The sequence below is a fragment of the Artemia sp. Qi Xiang Cuo genome, chromosome 14 (assembly GCF_049724085.1).
Source record: "Artemia sp. Qi Xiang Cuo chromosome 14, ASM4972408v1, whole genome shotgun sequence".
Lineage (NCBI taxonomy): Eukaryota > Metazoa > Arthropoda > Branchiopoda > Anostraca > Artemiidae > Artemia > Artemia sp. Qi Xiang Cuo.
In genome coordinates, this window is record NC_142807.1 from 67,500,662 (window position 1) to 67,525,134 (window position 24,473).

Below are 24,473 nucleotides of genomic sequence, written 5' to 3' on the forward strand. Positions count from 1 at the left end.
CTCCTTACTTCCATTTGAAAAAAAAATGTTTTTTATTATTTAATTTCTGACCGTTTTCCAAGTCATGCCAGGAAGCCCCTTCAGCCTCAACCCTCCCCTCCTTCTGTTTAGACTTCGCTCTAGCAGATTTTCTCTGAAAAATTTCCTCCCCGCGAAAGATTATCCAAGTGGACCCCCTCCCCCCGAAGAAAACTCATCGCCCAAAAAATTCGATATATTTCCCAATAACAAATGTTATATGTAAACAATGGGTAAATTGCGTAACTTACAGCTAGTTCCCCAGGGGGCCATGTCATCCCCTAAGGCACTGTTATTGGACCTTTCAGCCATGCTGAATTAAAACGCTCTCTCAGAATTTTGATTGGATATCTTTGGAGAAAAAAGGGGCATGGGAGGGGGCTAGTAACCTCGATCCTTTTGGTCACTTACAAAGGACTCTAGAGCCTTTGATTCCGTTCAAATGAAGCCTCTCCCCATCTTCTAGGACCATTTGTTCGATACGACCGCAACTGGGGGAAAAATAATAAACACGCATCCATGATCATTCTTATGGTAAAAAATACAAAATTCCACATTATTGAGATAGGAGCTTGAAACCTCTACAATAGAGTTGTCTGATATACTGAATCTGATGTGATTTTCATTAAGATCACTTTACCCTTTTTCGAAAATCAGGCTAAATTTTCTCAGGCTTGTATCTTTTGATGGGTAACATTAAACTTAATGAAACTTACATATTTGGAATCAGCAGAGAAAACTAATTCTTTTGATGCATCTATCGTTATTGAAATTCAGCTTTCTAGAGTTTTAGTTACTATTGGGTCTTGTCACTCCTTACTTTTAGTTTATTACAACGAACTGTTTGACAATGTACTAGAGTACCTTGACGTCACATACAGTTCTCTTTTATTGATTGGAAAAAAAGAGGAAGATATCGAACCTATGAAAAGGACTATCACTAGAACTCCGAAAATAGTGGGAACTTCTATTCCGAAACCTCTAGTGGGAGACCCTCACATAGACGATAGTTTTAAATAAGGTTGCTTAAGATTAACCCATTTATGGCATTGAACGAGTTAAAAGGAAAAAAATCACTATAATGAACAACTAGTTATTGTTCTGCGTTTTGGAATAGTACATATGCAGTAAAAAAAATTTTTATTTCCCCCTTTTTTTCCCCTTTATAATTTTCCCCTTTTTTTCAGCAACAAGAGTAAACACTAAGGCATCTTGCGTTCATGGCAGGCATGAACGCGCAGCCAGGCATCGGGCCACCGACGCAAAATGCAGGCCCTGAGTCTTCGTCGACGACGCATAGACTGTATATAAGCTTGTGGTACTTACGAATTATAGCGACAACACTTTCTTCTTGATGTGTAATGAAACCGGTTTGTTGTGTCCACTCGGAGACAGTCAGCTTAACCTGAGCGAGATAAAGTACTGCGAAGGTATATTTTAATTAAATATTTAATATTATTGAGGCGGTTAAGTATTTAACATAATGCGTTCTGGGCGACATACTTTTCATAGTTCTCTGCTGTATTTTTCCGTAATTTTGTTACTAAAGTATTCTTTTTACCATAATATATGGTATATTTCAATAGGGTTAACCTAACTTTACTTCTTTAATGTGGTCGCTATAACACGTAAGTACCAAGCTTGTAAACGACAGCGCATAGCTCTTTTTTGAGCAAGCATTTGACTTTGATAACAGACATGTACATGGAATTTTACATTGGGCGAAACAATAAATAATGTTAAACTGAAATTTTGAGGAGGTAGAATCGGCAGCGGCCTTTTTTTGCTTGCACAGGCAAACCTCTACTTCCCTTACCTCTTGGCTGTTTAATTCACTTTGTTTGAAATTATTTTGGGGGAGATGCGCATTTGCAGGAGGCGCAAAACATAAATACGGACATATCATGTGAAACTTATCAGGGGTGATGTGGCCAAAATTGTCTTCAATGAGCCTTCTCCATCCATCTCGTGCCTCAGTCTGTAGTGTCTTTTTGAATTCTGCTGTCTTTTGCTTGAAAACTATTTTATTCTCAATTGAGGGGTATCTAGAGAAGTTGTTTTTCGCTTTTTTTTTCTTCTCTAGGTAGGCTTTCTGGCATTTATTGTTTCATCCAGGAGTGGAATTTTGTCTCTTGGGATGATGTTGTTTGTAACCAAATATTCTTTCTGAAGAAGCTATGATAGCTGAAGTAATCTTATTAGATAATGATATATTATATGACACATATCGTATGACATATCATATATTTTTATAATAAAATACAAAGCAAAGGTGCATGTGCAGGCGGACCCTCTCCATGTATGTGCCTAACCCCCCTGTCCTCTTGTTATTATGCCACTTGTGCACAACTTGTCCTTTTTCTCACTGCTGCCCTAACAGTCTGGGTAACTTAAAAGATCGGAAACTGTCGCTAGTGTTGACAAAAATAAAGAACACGTTTTTTTGGATTTTTTTTTTTCACTGTAATAATAAAGAAATTTAGTGTAATTAGAGTAACTGGCAAAATTACTGTCAAACAGTTCGTGGTAACGAACTGTAAGTAAGGAGTGACCCGGCTCAATAGTAACCGAAACTCTGAATAACGGAATTTTGATACCCCTAGATACACCAAAGAATCAGATTTTTATGTTGATTTCAAATATATAAGTTGCATCAAGTTTAGTCTTGCCCATTAAAAGTTACGCGAGAAAATTTGCCTGAATTTCGAAAAAAGGGGGAACACCCCCTAAAAGTCATACAACCTTAATGAAAATCACACCATCAGTTTCAGCGTATCAGGGAACCCCACAGTAGAGGTTTCAAGCTCATATCTGCAAAAATGTGGAATTTTGTATTTTTGGCAGAAGATAGATCACGGATGCGTGTTTATTTGTTTGCTTGTTTGTTTTTTTTTCCCAGGGGTGATCTTATCGACCCAGTGGTCCTAGAATATCGCGAGAGGGCTCATTCAAACGAAAATTAAAAGTTATAGCGCCCTTGTTAAGTGACCACAAAAAATGGAGGGCAACTAGGCCCCCCTCCCATTCTCATTTTTCCCAAAGTAACCCGATCAAAATTCTGAGACAGCCATTTTGTTCAGCATGGTCGAAAACCATAATAACTATGTCTTTGAGGATGGTTAATCCCCCAGAGTCCCCGGGGGAAGGGCTACAAGTTATGCAATTTGCCCAATGTTTACATCACAGTTTATATAATTATCCAGTAAGCTTATCGCAGATCATTTCTGGTCTTCGTTCTCGGTGCGAACAAAAAGCTCCTCCCACTTCTTTCTTCACTTATGGATCAGTGTGTTTGCGTCTATCAATGAGAAATGGTTATATAGTGCATTATTCGTAATAGCGGGTTTCCACTTGTTTCCGATTGTTTCGCGTCTGACTTGTCTACCCGCGAAAACATATGATGCCACTTATGTTTCTATCTGCAAAAACGTTCTCCAGAGCACTCGCATCCCGTTCCAGGTTTTTATAATGGGTGAGATAGGGAATGATCATACTGGATAATTATATAAACTGTGGTTACATATAGTATTGGTTATTGGGAAGTATACAGACGTTTTCACTGGGGCTTTTTTCTCGTAGTGGGGGGGGCGTGGGTCGGGGGTTACACGGGAGGATCTTTACATGGAGGAAGTTTTCATGGGAGAAGGCACATTGCTATGAAGGGGGCGCCGGATTTCCCCGCATTATTTAAAAAACGATCATAAATTAAATAATAAAACAAGTTTTTCAACTGAAAGTAAGGAGCAACATCAAAACTTAAACCGAACATAAATTAGTGCATATATGATTGGGTTTGACCCCTAGTCAATGCCTCGCTCTTTACGCTAAAGTTTTTTTTAGTATTGTCATAAGAGCTGTTTAATCTAAATAACGGCCTTTGTGACTCAGGGTTCATTTTTACAGAATTGGAAAAAAGTTCGAACGTAAGCGTAAAGATCGTGGTATTGACTAGGGGGCGAACCCCGCAATATATTGAATAAATATATACGAATATAGAAGTTCGTTACCTAAGTTAATTCGTAAATTACTTATATCTATTACTAACAAAAAGTTCGTAAGTCAAATTAAACAACTTTCGAGAAAGCCATTTAGCCAAAAAAAGGCTAGATTAATATGCAAATTTCGTTTTAATTATTCATGTACGGTGAGCCAAAATCAAAACCTGCATTAATTCAAAAACGTTCAGAAATTAAATAAAAAAAACTAAGTGTTTTTAACTGAAAGTAAGGAGCGACATTAAAGCTTAAAACGAATAGAAGTTATTCCGTATATGAAAGGGCTGTCCCCTCCTCAATGCCTCGCTCTTTATGCTAAAGTTTGACTCTGTCTCACAAATCTGTTTTTCAAAACATTGAAAAACTTTAGCGTAAAGAGCGAGGCATTGAGGAGGGGACAGCCCTTTCATATATGGAATAATTTCTATTCGTTTTAAGTTTTAATGTCGCTCCTTACTTTCAGTTAAAAAACTTGTTTTTTGTTAAATAATAAGAAGGGTCTGTTCTCAGTTCTGAGAAAAAGATAATCTGAAAAATACGAAGGAATGCTAAACGCTAGATGGCACTGGTGATTGTATGGTCGAAACTAGCGCCAGTTTCTACCCTTGCAAGTTGCCCATACTCTTCGATCACTGCCTTTAAAAGTCCATGGAATGAAACTCGCTGCCTTTAACTTCATCTAGGTTGGGTTTTCCCCAACCTAGCAGGAGTGGATCCAGGAGGACCCACCTTGTTTTACTAGTTACCTCTTCCCCTTCCCTCTTTTTAGCCTAGGCTACTGACTTTTGATAACCTTTTACAATCTTTGTGGTATAAAAATAAAACTTCGGCAAATTGGATTATTTCCTATAAGGATATAATCCAAGGTCTTCAAGGTCGTTTCTGAGTGCGGTGGGAAGAGGTTGGAAGAAAGAACTTAAGAAAAATTGGTATTTCTTTGGAAGGTGTAAGGAGGGAAGCTATGAGCAGTGAGAGCTTAAGAAGGGGCTTGCGCAGGTGTGCTGGCTTCAAGCGGCTTAGTGTTGTGGTGAATTTTTAGTAGATATCAGTAGTTGTATAAACCAATCTATTGCCACTATAATAATGAAACTCATTCTAATAATCTTTCTTCTAAAGGGGTTTAATTAAGGAGTTTCCCTAAAACCTTTAGGAACTTTCCCTTTTCACATACATAATCTTCATTAATTTATCTCTAATTTCGCAATCAGGATTTGAAAATCAAGATGTGCCGAGTTTTACAATATACCCTATGATTCACCCTAGCAATATAAATATGTAATATTTAAATATAAATAGTGCAGCAAAAACTGAAACAGATACGGAAAATATTGGCGTAATAGACTAGAAAACTAGCAGATTTCATTCAGCTGGAATTATCAAACAATTCGTGGTAGCGAACTGTAAGTTAGGAGCGACTCGGCCCAATAGTAACCGAAATTCTAAAAAAAAAGAATTTTTATAATAAGTAATAGGCCTACATCAAAAGAATTGTCTTTTTATTCTGATTCGAAATATGTTAAATTAATTAAGTTTAATGTTGTCCATCAAAAACCACATGCCTGAGAACATTTGCTTGATTTTCTAAAAGGGAAGAAGTCACCTTAAAACGTCAAGCCATCTTAATTAAAACCATGTCATCAAATTCAGAATATAAGAGAACCCTATTGTAGAGGCCTTAAGTTCCTATCTACAAAGATGTAGAATTTTGCATTTATCCTCAGAACAAAGATCACAGATGTGTGTTTATTTTTATTTTATTTCTCCCAGAGATGATCGTATTGAACCAATGATCCAAGAAGATTGGAAGAGGGATCATTTCAGTGGAAATTAAAACTTCTAGTTCCTTTTTTGGGTATAAAATTGTTCCAAATTTTGTCCAACATATAAATAGTAAGTCAAAATCTGGATTCTACAACAGATTAAACAAAATACAACTTTTTTCAACTGAAAGTAATGAACAACATTAAACTTAAAAAGAACAGAAATTATCCCGTATATTGGAGGGGGGCTGCTCCTATCTTGTATCTCGCTCTTTACGCTAAAATCTTAAAGTTCCCTAAAAAATGCTTCTCGAACAAATTCAACTGCGCTTGTGTTTGAGCAGATTTTTTTTTAAAGAATTGTGACAAGAAGTCAAACTTTAGCGCATTAAATAAAAAAAAAACAAGTTTTTTTTAACTGAAAGTAAGGAGCAACATTAAAACTTAAAACGAACAGAAATTATCCCGTATATGAAAGGGGCTGTCATCTCCTCAATGCCTCGCTCTTTACACTAAAGTTATTTATTGTTTAAAAATAACGTTGTGAGAAGGAGTCCAACTTTAGCGTAAAGAGCGAGGCGTTGAGGAGGGGACAGCCCCTTTCATATACGGAATAATTTCTGTTCGTTTTAAGTTTTAATCTTGCTCCTTGCTTTCAGTTTAAAAAAAACTTGTTTTTTTAATATTTAATTTTTGAAGTTTTTGAATTAATGCAGGTGTTGATTTTGGCTCACCGTACATGAATAATTAAAACAAAGTTTGCATATCAATTTTACTTTTATTTGGTTAAATGGCTTTCTCGAAAGCTGTTTAAGTTTATTAACGAACGTTTTTATTAGTAATAAATATACGTAACTTACGGATTAACTTACGTCATGAACTTCTATATTCATATATTTTTAATACGTATATTAGGGGGTTCGCCCCCTAGTGAATACCTCGCTCTTTACGCCAAAGTTCAAATTTTAATTCAATTCTTCAAAAATGACCCCTTAATCACAAAGGCCGTTAATTAGAATAAATAGCTCTTATGAAAGTACTAAAAAATCTTTGGCTTAAAGAGCGAGGTATTGACTAGGGGGCGAACCCAATCATATACATAATAAGTTCTGTTTGTTTTAAATTTTTATGATGATCCTTACTTTCAGTTGAAAAACTTATTTTTTTTTTATTTAATTTCTGATCGTTTTTTAAAATGCTGGGAAATCTGGTGAGCGTGGGAGGGGCCTAGTTGCCCTCCATTTTGTTGTTCATTTAAAAAGGGCACTAGAACTTTTAATTTCCATTCAAATGAGCCCTCCCATGATATTCTAGGGCCACTGGGTGAATACGATCACCCCTGGAACAAAAAGAAAAAAAAGAAACAAATAAACACGCATCGGTGATCTTTCTTCTGGCAAAAAATACGAAATTCCACATTTTTGCAGATAGGAGCTTGCAACCTATACAGTAGGGTTCTCTGATACGCTGAATATTTGAAATCAGCATTGAAATCTGATTCTTTTGATGTATCTATTGGTTTCAAAATTTAGTTTTTTAGAGTTTCGGTTACTATTGAGCCGGGCCACTCCTTACTTACAGTTCGTTACCACGAACTGTTTGAAAGAGCGAGGCGTTGAGGAAGAGAAACTCGTTCATATAAGGAATAATTTTTTTTTTTATTTTAAGTTTTAACGTTGCTCCTTACTTTCAGTTGAAAAGATTTCATGTTTTTTTCTGACCATTTTTCGATTAATGCCAGGAAATACCCCCCCTCCAAACCGTGTGAAATTTACCCTGGAAAAAATATCCCCCTTCTTGAAAACTTTCCGGTATATTCTCCAATAATAAATACAGCGAGTATACTTCAACAACGGGAAAATTGCAAAACTTACAGTCCTCTCCCCAGGGACTGTGGAGGGTCAGGTCATATAGTTATTGGGCCTCTCAACTATGCTGAATAAAATGGATATTTCAATTTTTTGATCGGATGTCTCTGGGGGGAAAAGTGCATGGGAGAGTGGCTAGTTGCCCTCCAATCATTTGATCACTTATAAGGGACACTAGAACTTTTGATTTCCGCTCGAATGAGACCTCTCCCGATCTTCTAGGACCACTGGTTCGATAAGATCAACCCTGAAAAAAAAATGAAAGACGCATCTGTGATATTTCTTTAGGCAAGAAATACAAAATTCAACAATTTTGTAGATAGGAGATTGAAACCTCTACAGTAGGACTCTTTGATATGACGAACCTTATGGTGTGATTTTCATTAAGATCATTTGATTTTTCGGGGGTGAGTCACTCCCTTTTTGAAAATCCGGCAAATCTCAGGCTCATAGCTTTTGATAGGTAAAATTAAACTTCACAAGTTTCATATAGCCTACTATATAGCCTATTAATTCCATATACTTATATATTAGTTTAATTCGTTATCACAAACTGTTTGATTTAGACTATTAATAATAGTCCAAGAATTAATTGTAATATAGAACTTTGCATGGATGGGTACGAGGGATCTTATTCAAATAAATGGATTTTGGAATTATATAGGGTTGGGTCTGATGTGCAGGTTAGGTGCTAGCTAACCTCCAGGTGAGGTTTAGGTAACCATCTAGCTGTGATGGCCTCCCTTTCCTACAACAAATTCGCGTAGAGCCCTAAATAGACCAATGCGCAAGCAAACTTTACTTCTTATATCACAAGGGCAAGCCTCCAGGATTTATTTTGTTAAAAGGGGTGCCTTATACGGTAGCTCTAAAGGGCTACCTAATGTTCAAATACATAGTTAAAACTTCACCCCCAGCCCCCTAATGTGCAAATATATACCCTGAATTGGTATATATAAGGGTGGGGGTAAAATTCATTTCCGACAAAAATGATTATTATATTCGTAAAGAGCACAAAAAAAGGCATCGTGTGGTATGTTTACTTGTTTGTAAGGCAATAATATGAACTGCCGAAGGTAAATGTTTACCAAACCATATTATTGAATTACGAAGAAAGTAAACACACTGCTTGATGCTTTTATATGCTGTTTCCAAATATAGTAATCATTTTTGTCGCTAATGAATTTTACCCCCACCACTATATATACCAATTCAGGGCATATATTTGCACATTAGGGGGTGGGGGCAAAATTTGAACTTACCTCCCATTTACATCAGGGTAAATATTTACCAAATCATATTATTGACTTAAGAATAAAGTGAATATACCAATCGATGCATTTTTTTATGCTCTTTACGAATATAATAATCATTTTTGTCTGAAATGAATTTTAGCCCCCACTCCTATAATACCAAATTCAGGGTATATATTTGCACATTAGGGGGGTGGGGATAATTTTATTTATGATGTAAATGAGAGGTAAGTTTAAACTGTCCCCCCCACCCCCCTAATGTGCAAATATATACCCTGAATTGGTATATATATGGGGATGGGGGCTTAAATTAATTTCCCACCAAAATTATTATTATGTTCGTAAAGAGCATAAAAAAGGCATCGAGTGGTATATTCACTTTAGTCGTAACTCAATAATATGATTTGGTAAATATTTACCAAACAAATAATCTCTTTTAGCCTATGCTATTGCGCTGTTGTGCAACTTACCATTTTTCTCATCACCGCCTTCAAAGGTCCATGGAATAAATCCGCCTATTTGGTTGACACTTTTTCCAACATTTAGATCGTATACAGTCCTTGCCTGGACTGAACAAATCAAGAAAGTGGCGACTGATACAATGACAGGTAGAACTCGTTTCGGAATTGGAGTGCCACAAACCATTGTTTTGTCTTAATATCAGGATTTAAAACAAATTTTGCTTTTTGTTCTAAGCGTTTGTAATATAACTCCAGTAACGTAGTTTATAATATACTTTGGGTCAAATGTTTCTTCAACAATTAAGTCTTCTCTGTCTTTCACCATCAGATTTATGTTTACTTTCACCTAAATTACAACATTCTCCGTCAGTCTTTTTATCACAGGACGGAGCAAAAGCAAGTTTGATACTGAATGTTTTCTGCGCCGAGTTAGGGATTTTATTCAAATAATGACGTTTAGAAGCCAATCATAAAATTTTAATCGCTTTTTACGTAAGACACAATTAAATACGTTTTTCTTTAGAAATAACCAAAGAGAACAAAGAAATTATTCACCTTGGAAAATTATCAAGATTAGTAGTGATTATTGGAAACTTTGTTGCTAAGGAAGTCTAGACTATAAATGTCTAGTCTTTTCTTGATTGATTTTTTTTATAGATGTCGTTTTACTAGGAGATCAAGTGGTTTCATATTGGCAGCATTTTTACCTAAAGGTTATCCTGAAATTCAGGATTTTTTAAATTTTAAGATCCAAGATTTCTTCAGCATTTTTGTGGACTCCATTATGTTTTTTCTGAATTGTAACTGAATTCAGAATGAGTTTTGGAATAAATAACCATAGTGAAAAAATAATTGGCACTTGTATGTTATTAAATAAAAAAAACAAGTTTTTTAAACTGAAAGTAAGGAGCGACATTAAAACGAACAAAACTTATTCCGTATATGAAAGGGGCTGCCCCCTCCTGAACTCCTCGCTCTTTACGCTTAAGTTTTTTATTGTTTTAAAAAATGAAGTTGTGAGACAGAGTCAAACTTTAGCGCAAAAAGTTAGGCTTTAAGGAGGGGACAGCCACTTTCATACACGTAATAAATTCTGTTCGTTCTAAGTCACTCCTTATTTTCAATTAAAACAACTGGGTTTCTTATTTAATTTCTGAACGTTTTTCAGTAGACGCAGCTTTTATTTTGGCTCTCCGTCATTGAATAAGTAAACAAAATTTGCATAAGAATTTTACTTTTCTTTTGTTAAATGGATGTCTCTAAATTTGCTTCTGACGTAATTTACGAATTAACTTACGTAACGAACTTCTATATTCGTATATTTTTCTTCTGGAAAAAAATACAAAGTTGCAGATTTTTGCAGATTTGAGCTTGAAACCTATGTTATAGGGTTTTCTGATACGCTGAATCTGACAGTGATTTTCATTAAATTTTTTTCACTTTTAGGGGATGTTTTCCCCCTCTTTAAAAAATCAGGCAAGTTTTCTCAGGCTCGTAGCCTTTGATGAGTAATACTAAACTTAAAAAAATTTATATATTTAGAGTCGACATTGTAATAACATTATTTTGTTATAGATATTAAAAAAGTAGTTCCGTTTTTAAAAGTTTCGATAAATATTTAGCCGGACCGCTTGTTTTTTTTATTGTTTTTTTTTTTATTAAATTGATGTTACGGTATAGAGTATATTATTGGGTTCTCCTCGTATTAAATAAAAATCTCTTTACATTAAAATTTAAATATTTTTTTAATTCACAAACCCCTGAATCACAAAGGCCGTTTAATTAGAATAGATAGCTTTTTTGAAAGCACTAAAAAAACCTGTAGCGTAAAGAGCGAGGTATTGACTTGGGGGAGAACCCCCTCATATACGTAATAATTTCTATTCGTTTAATTTCTAATGCTGCTTCTTACTTTCAGTTGAAAAAGCTTGTTTTTTAAAATTTAATTTCTGATCGTTTTTTAAATAATGCTTGGAAATCCGGCGCCCCCTTCACAAAAATGTCTCTTACCCCAAAGAAACATCCTCCACGGAAAGATTCTCCCGATGAACCCCTCCTCAAGCCCCCTCCCCCCCCCACCAAAAAAAATTCTTCCTGAAAATGTCTGTATACTTCCCAATAACCAATACAATATGCAAGCAATGGGCAAAGTTCATAACTTGCAGCCCTTCCCCTGGGAACTGTGGGGGATTAAGTCATCGTAAGAGACATATTTATTATATTTTCGACTATGCTAAACAAAATGGCTATCTCAAAATTTTAATTGGGTGACTTTGAGAAAAAAAGAGCGTGGGAGGGGGCCTAGTTGTCCTCCAGTTTTCTTGGTAACTTAAAAGGGAACTGGAACTTTTAATTTCCGTTCCAATGAGCCCTCTTACGACATTCTAGGACCACTGGGTCAAGACGATTACCCCTGGGAAAAAACAAACAAACAAACAAACAAATAAACACGCACCCGTGATCTTTCTTCTGGCAAAAAATGCAAAATTCCACATTTTTGTAGATAGGAGCTTGAAACCTCTGCAGCAGAGTTCTCTGATACGCTGAATATGATGGTTTGAATTTCATTAAGGTTCCATGACTTTTAGGGGATCTTTCCTCTTTTTTCAAAAATCAGCCAAATTTTGTCAGGCGCGTAACTTTTGATGGGTAAAACTAAATTTGATGAAATTTATATATTTGAAATTAAAATTAAAATCTGATTCTTTTGATGTATCTATTGGTATCAAAATTCCGGTTTTTAGAGTTTCGGTTACCATTGAGCCGGGTCGCTCCTTACTTACAGTTCGTTACCACGAACTGTTTGATACCCTCTACCACTCAAGTTGTTCATCCACTGATGCACTGTAAACCGGTTTCGATACTTGTGCATTATATGGTCCTTTCTAAAAAGTCAAGATAGGTTAATGCTAATGAAATAAAATAAAATAGGATAAATATATTATAGTTTATAAACAAGTTTGGGCTATATGTTTGCACATTAGGGGTAGGGGTAAAGTATTTGGACAGTGTGAAGTTTGAAAACAATTCTTACTACATGATTATGTCACTTTGACATATTTCATTAGGATTGAGCGTCAGAGAAACATATTAGAAAAACATAAGGTAGGGCGTAAGTCATAAAAGTATCGACTGCCGAATTTGAATTTTAAAACCCTGGTTGACCCTTGGGTTCACCACATCTCGACTATTTATATACTGGGATTATAAATAAGCTAACAAGAGGAATTTCACATTGAGCTAGAAGAATGTAATAGAAATATTTGGATCAAGAATGAATCAGCTTACAAAACAAAAGATACAAATTTATCTCTAGTAGAATAATTATTTTTTTGAAGCTTGTTTTGAAAATATATTGAAAAATAGAATTTTTTTGAGAGTCTGTTAGCATAAGTAAAAACAAAGGACGTAAAACAGATTGGGGCTATTAATTATCATAGATATAAAATTGATTTGAGTTATAAATACAAAAGTGAAACGAGTTAAAAAAGTCAGTGACTTGAGGAAAAAGGGTCGAAAGATCAAGTTAAACAAAGCTCAACCAGTTTTACGCCCTTTTTTCCATTTATATTCGTAGATTCCGTAGAAAATTTTTTTTGTAGGTTTTAGTCTATTTTGAGAACGAGTAAGAAAAACATATTAATTTTTTTAGATTTTTTATTTTTATCAAAGACTAAAAAATCTCTAGTATCCTCTAACAAGCCCCCCCCCCCCGAAATGTTTGACCAGTAGAATTAGTCGAAAACTGAGTCAAAAATTAGTAACCCTCCCCCCCTGAAAAAAAAATCCTGGATCCGCCCTTGTCCTCTTAGACAAAAATGTATTTTGTCTATGATTAGAAACTTAATTACCACGGCCACAGGCAAATACTCTTACCGCTGCGCAATCGAGCCTTATATAATAGCGTTTATTTTGCTTTATTTAGGAAATATGGAAATTTTGCTATTGTATAATTGAACGGTTTCCAGAGGCACATATACTGACAATTTTTGGAAGCAATTGAAAATATGGAAGTAGCCAAAAACTGGATCACAAGTTTATGTGACAAAGTACAAACGAGTCGATGAGTTGAGGATAAGATACAATCTCTTTTTTTTTTTTGGGGGGGGGGCGTAATTGCCTCTCCTCTCTCTTCTTCCTTTGGCGATTTTGGATGTATTTGTTCAAATAAGTGAATAAAATTTCTAGTGGCTGGGAGTTTTTTATGCATATTTGTGCTATTCTATCAATATACAAATAAATATTCCACCAATGTGTTTAAATCCCTTTTGACTCCTCTACCGAAACAGGGTATGCCAGACACGTCCTTCCACGTTGATATTGACCACATAAGGGTGGAAAATGTGACTGACCAAAAGTGTGGCCAAAGGGAGGTCGTAACAAGTGCTTCAAAGTACTAGGGCCCTTTTTAATAGTTGAAAGTGATTGAAGGAAAACCAGCTCCCCCCAAACAAGCCTGTCATTTCCCCAAACACATCCAATTCAAATTTTGAGATAAACATTTAGTTCAGCGTAATTGAAAGGTCTGAAAATTATCTCTTTGAGGATGGCAATCCCCCCCCCCACCACAGCCCCCAGGGCAAGCGTTGTAAGTTATGTCCTGGGGGTATATACGGTTTTTATTGAGAGGGTGGTTCTATAAACTTCGGAGGGGGCTCATTGGATTGTTAATCAAAAGTTCTAGTCCCAATTTAAGAGTCAAAGTAATCGGATGGCAGATACCCCCTCCCTGACACGTCGTATTTTTCCAAAATGCATCTGATAGAAATTTTGAGATCGCCATTTGTTGTCATAGAAACTTCGAAAAGGCCTCATTCGATTGGAAATTGAAAAAGCTAAAGTTGAAGTGATTGGAGGGCAAACAGCCCCCACTCCCACAGCCATAGTTTCCCAAAACTCATCTAATAAAAATTCTGAAACAGCCATTTTGTTCAGCGTAGTTGAAAGGTCAGGAAATTAGGTTTCTGAGGATAACAACCCCGCCAGAGCCCTAAAAACCCGCAGGGGTTGTAAGTTATGCCCTGGAGGCATAGAAAGGGTGGTCCTATAAGCTTCGGAGGGGCACATTGGGTTGGTGATCAGAAGTTCTAATGTCATTTTTAAGAGTCAAAGCGATCAGAGGGCAGATACTCCCCCCCCCAACACGTCACATTTTCCCGAAATGCATCTGATAGAAATTTTAAGACGGCCATTTGTTGTCGTAGAAGCTTCGGAAATGGCTCTATCGATTGAAAATTTAAAGGTCTAGTGCCCTATTTAAAAGTCAAAAACGATTGAAGGGTAACCAGCCCCCCACGACCATTATTTCCCCAAACACATCCAATATAAATTTCGAGAAAACCACTTTGTTCAGCTTAGTCTAAAAGTCCGGAAATTATGTCTTTGAGGATGACAACCGCAACCCCTCCACCCGTTCTCAAGGCATGGGTTGTAAGTTATACCTCAAGGGCATAGAAGGTTTTTATGAGGTTGGTCGTATAAACTTCGGAGGGGGCTCATTGGATTAAAAATCAGAATTTTTAGTGTTCTTTTTAAGAGTCAAAGTGATCAGAGGGTAGCTACCCCCTCCCACGTCGTACTTTCCGAAATCATCCGACAAAAATCTTTTGATAGGTATTTGTTTAAAAATAGTCTTAAGATCACATAACAAAGCCTATGGGGTTGACTCAACCCCCCAGAGTCTGGGGTAAGGGTTGTTAGTTATGCCCCCGGGGCATATAAGGTTCTTATGGGTTGGTCGTGTGAATTTTAGAGAACGCTCGTTCGATGGGAAATGTATAATTCTAGTTTCCTTTTAAGAGTCAAACGTGATGGAGGGCACCACCTTCCCCTCCCTAACATCCCCTTTCCCCCGAAAGCATTCGATCATGTTTCTGTCATACTTTTTCTTGCCAAAAACATAAATTCCTCATTTTCGTAGATAGGAGCTTGACACCCCTGTAGCAGGGATATTAGACAAGTCGAGTCTGATACTGAGATTTTTATTAAGATTATTTAACTAATTGGGGGTATTCCCAAACACTTTTTGAAAAAAGAGAAACTTTCTTTGGCTCGTAGTTTTTGATGGGCTGTAACACTTGATGAACTTTATATCTTTGGAATCAGTGCGAATTTTATTGGCGCTTATATTGTTATCGAAATTCTGCTTATTTAGACTTTCAATTACTACTGATTAGAGTCACTCCCTGCTTACAGTTTATTACCATAAACTATTTTATATTTAAATAGTATATCCAAAGGTATAGGTTAAATCAAGTTTTTAGTTCTTGAAGCCAAGAGGATTTTTTTTTTTTACAGCCATTGAACTAATATGGCGTATAAACCTGCAGCAAAAAAAAAGAAAACGGATGAAATTTGGCCGATTAGATGCGTTCAAAGTGACCCGTGGACACGAAAGATCAACTCCTTTGAAGATATTCCGTATATGAGGGAGTTTGCCCCTCTCGGCAATACCTCGCTCTTTAAACTATTCTTTTAAACATACCTTGTGTTTCAAGAGTCGTTCTTAAAGAATTGGGAGACAGAATCAAAATTTAAAGTATAGAGCGAGGCGTTGAGGAGGAGACAACCCTCCTCAAATACGGAATATGTTCAAAGGAGTTGAGCTCTCACTAGTTACGTTTGCAGATGACTTACTGAACCTTTCCTACGTTTTCCAAGAATGCTCTTCAAGTTTTGAGCTTCTCCATTAACTTGAGTTTCTACCATCAAATATAAAGGAAATAGAAGTTCAAACAGTCTGTCTGACACTGAAGTTCCTTCTGCCAACAGCCTTACTTACCTGGATATGCCTGCTGGAGAAAATCTGAAAGAAACCTTTCTCAGTTACATAATGACCAAAGAGTTCCTTACCTACCTGCTCTTGCTCATGTTTGGTCTTTTTTTTATTTGTGGTAAGAGAAAGCAAGTTCGCCGCCTTTTTTTTAAATTTGCTAAGTGTTTGATGAAACTGCCAACAAAGACAAGTAAGTCCTTTTTGCAGAAAAATTATCGATTGGTAAACCAAGCTGGTGTTATTGAAAAGTGTATTCTTGATTTTCTATTGAATACCAGTGGTCTTGCCTTCTTTGGTCATTTCTGTTTGTCCCGTGTTCATAGTTGTCCAATTGTTTTCCTTTCTGTGTGACTTCTGTTATTAGTTTTTGTTTTATATTTACTCCGTTTTTTTCTGGGACCTGCCTGGTTTTTTTTTCTGATAGTTTATGAATAATATAGTGATATTGATGATATTCAACCACTACATAACAGCCCTTATGAAATTCCAGTTCTCTTTGGAGTAAGCATGAAGAGTAAAAACTAAAAATCCAAAAGAATCTATCAATTTGTGTTTACAAAAGTGGATCTACTCCATTTAATAATTTAAACATGATTTTTTGTTTACATGACTGTAGTAATACTTTGACTATCATCAACTTCATGTTTACCTTTTAATCCTTTATCATAATACGCTTTTGCGGAACCCTGCTTTACATCAATAGGGGTATAGGGCTATAGGTCACTGCCTCTAATGTTTTTCCTTTCTTAGGGTTCATCTAAATTAACAGTTAAAATTTCGACACTTTTATTTAGTTATTATAGAATTTCTCATGAAAGCTATTAAAATATGTTACAAATTCTAATAAAAATTCTATGAGCCAACAAAATGTTGAATAAAGTAGATATTATGACCTTTGCATAGAAATGCTTTTGTAAGAATCATTTCCTCATTCAGCAAATTATTGTTGAAGAAAAATTATTTATTAAGGAGAGTTTCCCACATATTCTGAAACCACCGAACTGTTATTTAGTAAGGAAAGTTTCCCACCTAATCTGAAACCATCCACCAAACTCAGCTCCCACAGCTTCATTCAAAGAAATTTTGGAAAACTCTGAAATTGAGGTCAGATTAGAAGTTATTATTTGATTTTAAATCAGATAACAAATATTATGGGCCGACAAAACTTCTAAGATAAGAACCTGTGTTGCCAGAATGGGATATTTTCCACCAATTTGATAAATAACTTTTTAATTTCGTGGGATGTCATGACCATGACCTTTGCACAGAAATGCTTCTGTAAGAATCATTTAATCGTTCAGCAAATTATGGTTGAAGAACATCATTTAATAAAGGAAGTTTCTTACCTAGGTTGAAGAACTCTTCTATTTCTGTATTGTAAAAAAATTTTTGGACACCTCTGAAATTGAGGTCAGCTTATTAGTTGTTATCTGATCCCTAGATCAGGCAACAAAAACTATAGTGTTGAGATTGAAACAAACCCTAAGAACATGTGTCTGTGTTGCCAGGATGGGCTATCATAAATTTTAAGTTTTGTGGGTTAATTGACTAAAAACCCACTTGGTGGGTTTTTAGTCTACGATACTCCAAATTTCTCTACTTTTGGGTTGAACTTTCTAGAAACAATATAAAAAAATCATGTATATTAGATCCGCCTGAACTCTTACCTTCTTTGGAGGCTCGGGCCACAGTTTTACAATGTGTCTTCAACTGTTGATACCTCTTTCTTATTTGTGAACGCGGTTGCTTGATACCGAAACTAACCTGAATTTGAAAAAAATTCTAAAAATAGTTAATGCATGTGACTTAGAAAAATCTGTCTTCAATCTCACACTTTTTTAGGACTTGGTAATAGCCACGGGCCTGTCTTATAACACTTTATTTTGATCCTTGTATTAGATTTAAGGCAAATCTTAGGATTAGAGACCTCTATTGTGAAGCGCACAGGTACTGCACAATGGAACCAGGCCTTACAGTAAGAAATAAAATCATGGGCGTAGGGAGGGGGAGGCAGGGGGGAGTAGCTGCCCCCTCCCCTCTAGACCTTCAAATTCACATTAGATATGGCTGAAAAAGCAGATGGTTTGGAAAAAGCAGTTGATAAAATTCCATCACACTATCGACTGCCCCCCCCCCTAGACAATATGCTGCCTAATGCTGCCCACGCCCGTGAATAAAATGTTTGGTATTTTGCTTTTAATTTGAGATGTTTTTGAGATGGAAGACTGTAAATCAAGGGTTTTTGATCATGGTAATTTCAATGGTTTACTTTTCATTTCGATTCAACGTCATTTTTCAGGGATTTCAGGATATTTTTTGAAAATACTGAAAAATTTGTTTTCGCGCTCCAAATTCACTTAGAAGTTTAACCCAGGTAAAAGTTACCATTCCCGAATTAATTTTGAATAATCATTTTTTGCACTACAGAGTTTTTCTAAAACAGAGTTTTTAATTTCCGGTTACTATGGGCCGCAACTCGCTGTTTACTAGGTTTCGCTATGGCTGCATCCATAATAGGGATATAGCGATTTATTCTGTTTCCGACTTCTCCCTTTAAGCAGTCCATAAGAAAATTACTAGTCTATTGTGACGGTGGTAGACTTAGCCTATCTATGCTCATCTATGACTAGTTTTGTGCATACAAACCTGTGCTTTGTGTTTGATTACTCTACAGCAAAGTATAATCATCTACGGAACAGTACTGACAAAACTCTCCAAAAGTGACCCCGCGTACCTCAGCGCCTCTAGACGCAAAATGTTGTACTACTTAATCGCTCCGAGCCAAAGTACTTTGCTCCCAGCCAATAAACTATGCTAGAACGTGATTCAGGCAACGAGTTACCCGGAAATTTGTAATGAATTGTGTAACTAAGGGTCTTAAAAATAACCTAAGGGTCTGTGTAAATTGTGTAACAAAGGGTCACTTTTTTTGTGTGGAGAGGATAGGTTTTGTCAGTACTTGTTCCGTAGATGATTATACTTTGCTCTACAGGGAAGTTTTGTAATGGTTGTCTTGATTTGAGTTTTCTGCTGAAGTCAAAATTCGGAAAAGTCAAGATCATGTCCTCACTTTATTTGAATGTCGAATAGTCGTCATGAATGTTATTATTTGTTGTTCCTTTTTGTTTTTAGTTTATAGTCGAAGTTGTCCTAGCAGACGCTTTGTGACTTTGAAGAACAATATTTGAAAAATTACTCTGATTGACGGTGATTCTTTAAATTACTCTGATTGACGGTGATTCTTTAAATTACTCTGATTGACGGTGATTCTTTCTTTCTTACCGTTTTATTTCTTCTTTGCTTCAAACTGCCTTTGTAGCATATAGGCTTTTAGTTATGGTATTTAGAAGTTCACTAAAATGGTGCACTGTTCTGACAGAAGAAATATACAATATTGCATGCGAAAGACAGCTAATTCTCTTGACCGTCTCACTGAAACTATTGGAATGTCCGCCCAGCGTCTATGAGCTGCTTCCTCAAAAAGGCAGCATAGTTTTTCATTCTTATTTCAATGTCCCAGCATGCACAGTTATGTCGTTTTGCTGGGCTCTTATTTTGCTTTTAAGGTTTTCAGATTTGCTGATTGTATTTTTTTATCGTCTTACCCATTGAAGTAGAACAATGAATATTTAAATTGGTAACTTAAATAATTTTGCTTAAAAAGGGGCTAAATTTTGGATTATAATAGCATTCAGTATTTTTGGGCTAGTCATTGTACCGGTTTTGGCTCTGCGTTCCGCCAAAAACCTGGCAACTGTGCTCAGAACCCAAGGGAAGGGGTTGTAAGTTGTGCCCCTTTGGCATACAATCATTTAATGGAAGGCGTGATTGTATAAACTTTGGAGAAGGCTCATTTAAATAAAAATCGAAAGCTCTAGTTTTCCCATTAAGAGTCAAAAGTGATCGGAGGCCAACTAGCCCTGCACGCCGTCTTTTCTCCATATTATTATGATTGAAATTTTTGATAATATTATATAACAATGCCTCTAGTGTTGAAACAACCTTCCAGAACCCCGGGGTAAAAATTGTAAGGTAAGCCCCGGGGGCATATAATGTTTTTATGGGAGGGGTGGTCACATAAACTTTTGAACAGGCTCATATGTTTGAAAATTGAAAGCTCTAGCTAATTTTTAAGAGTCAAAAGTGATTAGAGGAAAACTTGCCCGGGGGTAAGGGCTGTAAGCTATACCTCGAGGACACATAGGGTTTTATTGGAAGGGGTGGCTGTGTCAACTTTGGAAGAGGCTCTTTTGATTGTAAATTGAACTTCTAGTTCCTTTTTTAAGTGTCAACAATAATCGAAAGGCAACTACCCCCTTTTACACCCCCTAAAAATATTAGTTTTTTTTAACCAATTTATAATGCAGAATTAGTCAAATTGTACAAGTTTGATTCGCAGTTTGACTCACAGTTTGAGTCAAGTTCCAATGGGTACATCTTCATCAAGATTAATAAAAACAAATTTTCAAAAAAAACAAAAAACTAAAGAGTCATATTTAACTTAAGAGCAGCAGAAATAAAGTCCTATTCACAGTCGAAACGAACAAAAATTTCTATTAAGAATAAATAACAATAAAAACAAACATAATAAACTTAAAGATAACAGATACTAACATAAACGATTAAATAAAATTCGATTAAATAATTTATTAAATAAATAAATAACAAGTCAATTAAATTGAATATTCAAGTTAAAATGAAAAAAAATTACAGACAAAAGTTTTACTACTTTTCCCTTCTCCCCCTCCTAACCATAAAAGTCTAAAGCTTATTGTGCCATTTGCGTCTTTCTGAGATCTATACGTGTCTTGAACAGATTGCTTTTGTTTTTCAAAACAACGATAACAAATAGAAAACAAATCAGCAGGATTATCAAGATGAGTGAAAAGAACTAACGAAAACAAACTGAAGATTCAACATATGATGGTATAAAATCCTAGAAACTCAGTAATTTAACATTTTGTTACTTTACTGTAATTTTAATTTTTCAATGTTGTATACATAAAAGAAAATATTTGTAATATAATTCGTTTTCAGATTTTAACGGATAGGAGAGGGGTTAAGTGCAGTAGCCAAACTCCAGCCTGTAGTAACTTTTGTTTCTTTTAAGTTTGACTTTGATATTCTATTTGGTTTTTACTCATTTGGTTTTACTTATTTGGTCGTTTATATTAGTATCTGTTAAAATGGGTAATGGCAAATTCGTTTTGTACATGTGAAGCGTTGGTTTTAGGCTAGAAATAAGACAGCTCAATTACCAACACAAGCTTCAACTTCGCCCTTTGAGTAGCCGTTTGAATATAAAGTCTATAGAACTCCAGAAAATGGTCAATGGTGTTTCTCATTCACATCGAAGAAGGCTAGTCTCATGATCAACAAGCTAAAAACAAAATTAAAGATAACAAAGACCCAAAATGACCGACAAATTGAACCGGAGAGTGAACCCGTTGCGATTTACAGCATAAAAAGGAAGATTATGGAGCACATTCACAAGTATGATTAAGTGTAAAAGCTACAAACCTACCTGCTCTTGCTCATGTTTGGTCTTTTTTCATTTGTGGCAAGAGAAATCAAGTTCACCGCCTTTATTTTAAATTAGCAAAATATTAGATGAAACAGCCAAGATGGACAAGTAACTCTTTTTTGCAGAGGAATTGTCGATTGGTGAACTCAGCTGGTGTTACTTAGAAGCGCAATCGTGATTGTTCTGCTGAATACCAGAACTCTTCCCATCTTTGGTCATTTCTGTTTGTTCCTTGTTCGTAGTTGTCGAAAAATGTTTTTCTTTCTGTGTGTTTTTTTATATGTACATATTTAGCCTACTCCGTCTTTTCTGCGCCTTGCCCAGATTTTTTTTTGTGCCGGTTTATGAATAAGTAAGCTGATAATTTTTGAAAATTTCGAAATGAAAATCAACCTCAATCAAGAGACACCATAAGGATTGTATTGGCAAAATGTAGGTTTTGTATATTGCATATGTGCAATATTTTAGGAACAGACAAGGGTAATAAGCTGAAAGATGTTCAACTAAATCAAAAGCTACTAGGCACACTTAGCTTGTTAAAATGGTGCGTACAATATGTCAGGAACAGTTAAAGACAGTGACTTGAAGCTTTCAGAGAATTTTAAAGGGGATGTCGAGCTCAATCAAAAGAAACTATGTGCGTCCCAGCTGTCGGAAGGAAGTAACTGCTATATTTAAGGAACAGCTAGTAGCCTTTGGTTAAAACTTAAAACGAAGAATAATTTGTTATATGTTCTGGAGGTCGCCTGTATTAGACGCTGCTATCCTTCTAATCTTCTTGCTGCTTATGATAAATTTTTAATTTATTTTCTTGGCATTTCAAGAACCAAAGCTCGGACACAAGACTAACGTGAAAAAAAATAGTTTTCAGAATAAATTACTAATTCAAAAAATTTTAAATCTTAAAAAAACAAATCTTGTATTCAAATTTTTTCAAACGTGATCGTAAAAATAAACACTTACTTTTGTCAGGAGCTACCTTTTTTAACAAAGGTTTTGCCTTTTTAATTGTAATATGATGTGAATTCCAAATGGAAGGTCGTAAGACACAACATTCATAATCATCAACATCAGTTTATTTTTCGTTTTTACATGTTTTTTTGGCAACTTAGGATCGTTTCAGCGCTGCTAATTTAGAAGACAATAAAAGTATTGGATTAAAGGTGGACAACAACCTCTGAATATATGTGATAATTGTTGGTTGTCCTATGGTTCAAGTGAAGCCCAAAGGAAACTTAGGAAACTTAGGATCGTTTCAGCGCTGCTAATTTAGAAGACAATAAAAGTATTGGATTAAAGGTGGTCAGCAACCTCTGAATATATGTGATAATTGTTGTTTGTCCTATGGTTCAAGCGAAGCCCAAACGAAACTTACTTGAGGCGAGATACCAAATTTATTCATTACCTCGGTAATGTTGCAGAAGAACTTATCACCACCCTCTTTCTCGATTTATTTCTCAGTTTCTTGCAAACAATAAGGTCTAAAAGGGAAGAAGGTCTCTGTATCCCACCAACCATATCAAATATCCTTATGGGGATTTAGTGCTTCTGGTGGTAGTTTTGATGGTGCCATCTTGACTTGAGATAACTTTCTTGGAATGTCGCCTAATCTGAGATACAAAATCTATGCCATTTTGACAACCTGGATGCACTTAAGATGCACAGACAACCTGGATGCAAGGACTTGTAGTAGCAGTAATAACAGTAGTAGCAGTAGCAGTGGTAGTAGTCAGGGGTTTAGCTAGGGATTTGAATTTTTTTTTTTTGGGGGGGGGGGATTTTAAGAATGTGCCTACAAAATCATCCTGTGTTCGGACAAATGTCGAAACACTAGTTAAATGAAATTAAAAACCCAAGCTAAAACATAAACTATATTCCAAAGTGTAATTCCTTTGAGCTTCAGGGAAAGAGTCGCCTTCCCGCCTTATTTGTGCCACTAGTAGTAGAGTAGTATTAGCAGTAACAGTAGCAGTGGTAGTAGTAGTAGTAGTACTGCCAATGGTAGTATTAGTAGTACTAATAGCAGCAGTGGCACTAGTAACAACAGTAGTAGTAGTAATGCAGTAGCAGTAGTAATAGTAGTAGTAGTCGTAGTAGTAGCAGTCGTAGTAGTAGTAGTTATAGTATAGCAGTAGTGATGATAGTAGCAATAGTAGTAGTAGTCTTAGTAGTAGTAGTAGTAGCAGTAGTACCAGGGAGACTGGATTTTGCCAGCCCCCCTCCCACACATCTTTTTCTCATAGAAAGCTGACCACAATTTTGAGATTTTGGGCCATTTTGTCCAGCATAGTTGAAAATTCCACAAACTTTGCCTCTAAAGATGACAAACCCGCGACAGCCTTTGAGGCAAGGGTTGTGAGTTATTCAATTTGCCCATTGCTCACATTTAGTATTTGTTATCGGGAAAGGGGGGCATGTTTGACCTTTTACAAAAAGGTCAAGGACATTCAATTGAAACTTTAAGGTTATGTTGTGGGGAGCGTTGAACTAAATCAATACACACTATGGTGGTGCAGGTTATCAAAAGGGTTGGTCTCAGGAATCGCTTAGGTTATTAAGTGGAACTTTAATACTTTCAGAAATGATGACGGGAATGAAATGCAACATGTGCACGTTTCTACTACTGCTACCATAACAGTAGTAATCAAGGTACTACTTTGCCCACTTTATGTTCCATCCTGTTTATTGCGGCCTTTACGTTCCTTCCGGTTTTTCTGGTAATTCTATTCTAGAGGGGCATTACACCCTTTCAAAGAGAGTGAGTATCCTCTCACATAGACTTATACTTCTACAACGCCCCCGTACCAAACAGGTTTTTT

The 24,473-nt window shown here is 35.9% G+C and overlaps 1 protein-coding gene across 1 annotated transcript in view; it reads right to left on the minus strand.

Moving 5' to 3' along the window:
* zyd (sodium/potassium/calcium exchanger zydeco) overlaps positions 1-9,770 on the minus strand; it is an 83,800-nt gene extending 74,030 nt beyond the window's left edge. Inside the window, exon 1 of the mRNA XM_089100503.1 lies at positions 9,365-9,770. Coding sequence (XP_088956629.1) covers positions 9,365-9,539 — 175 coding nt within the window. The 5' untranslated portion in view covers positions 9,540-9,770. The remainder of the gene's footprint in view (positions 1-9,364) is intronic.
* Between the last annotated feature and the right edge of the window lie 14,703 nt (positions 9,771-24,473).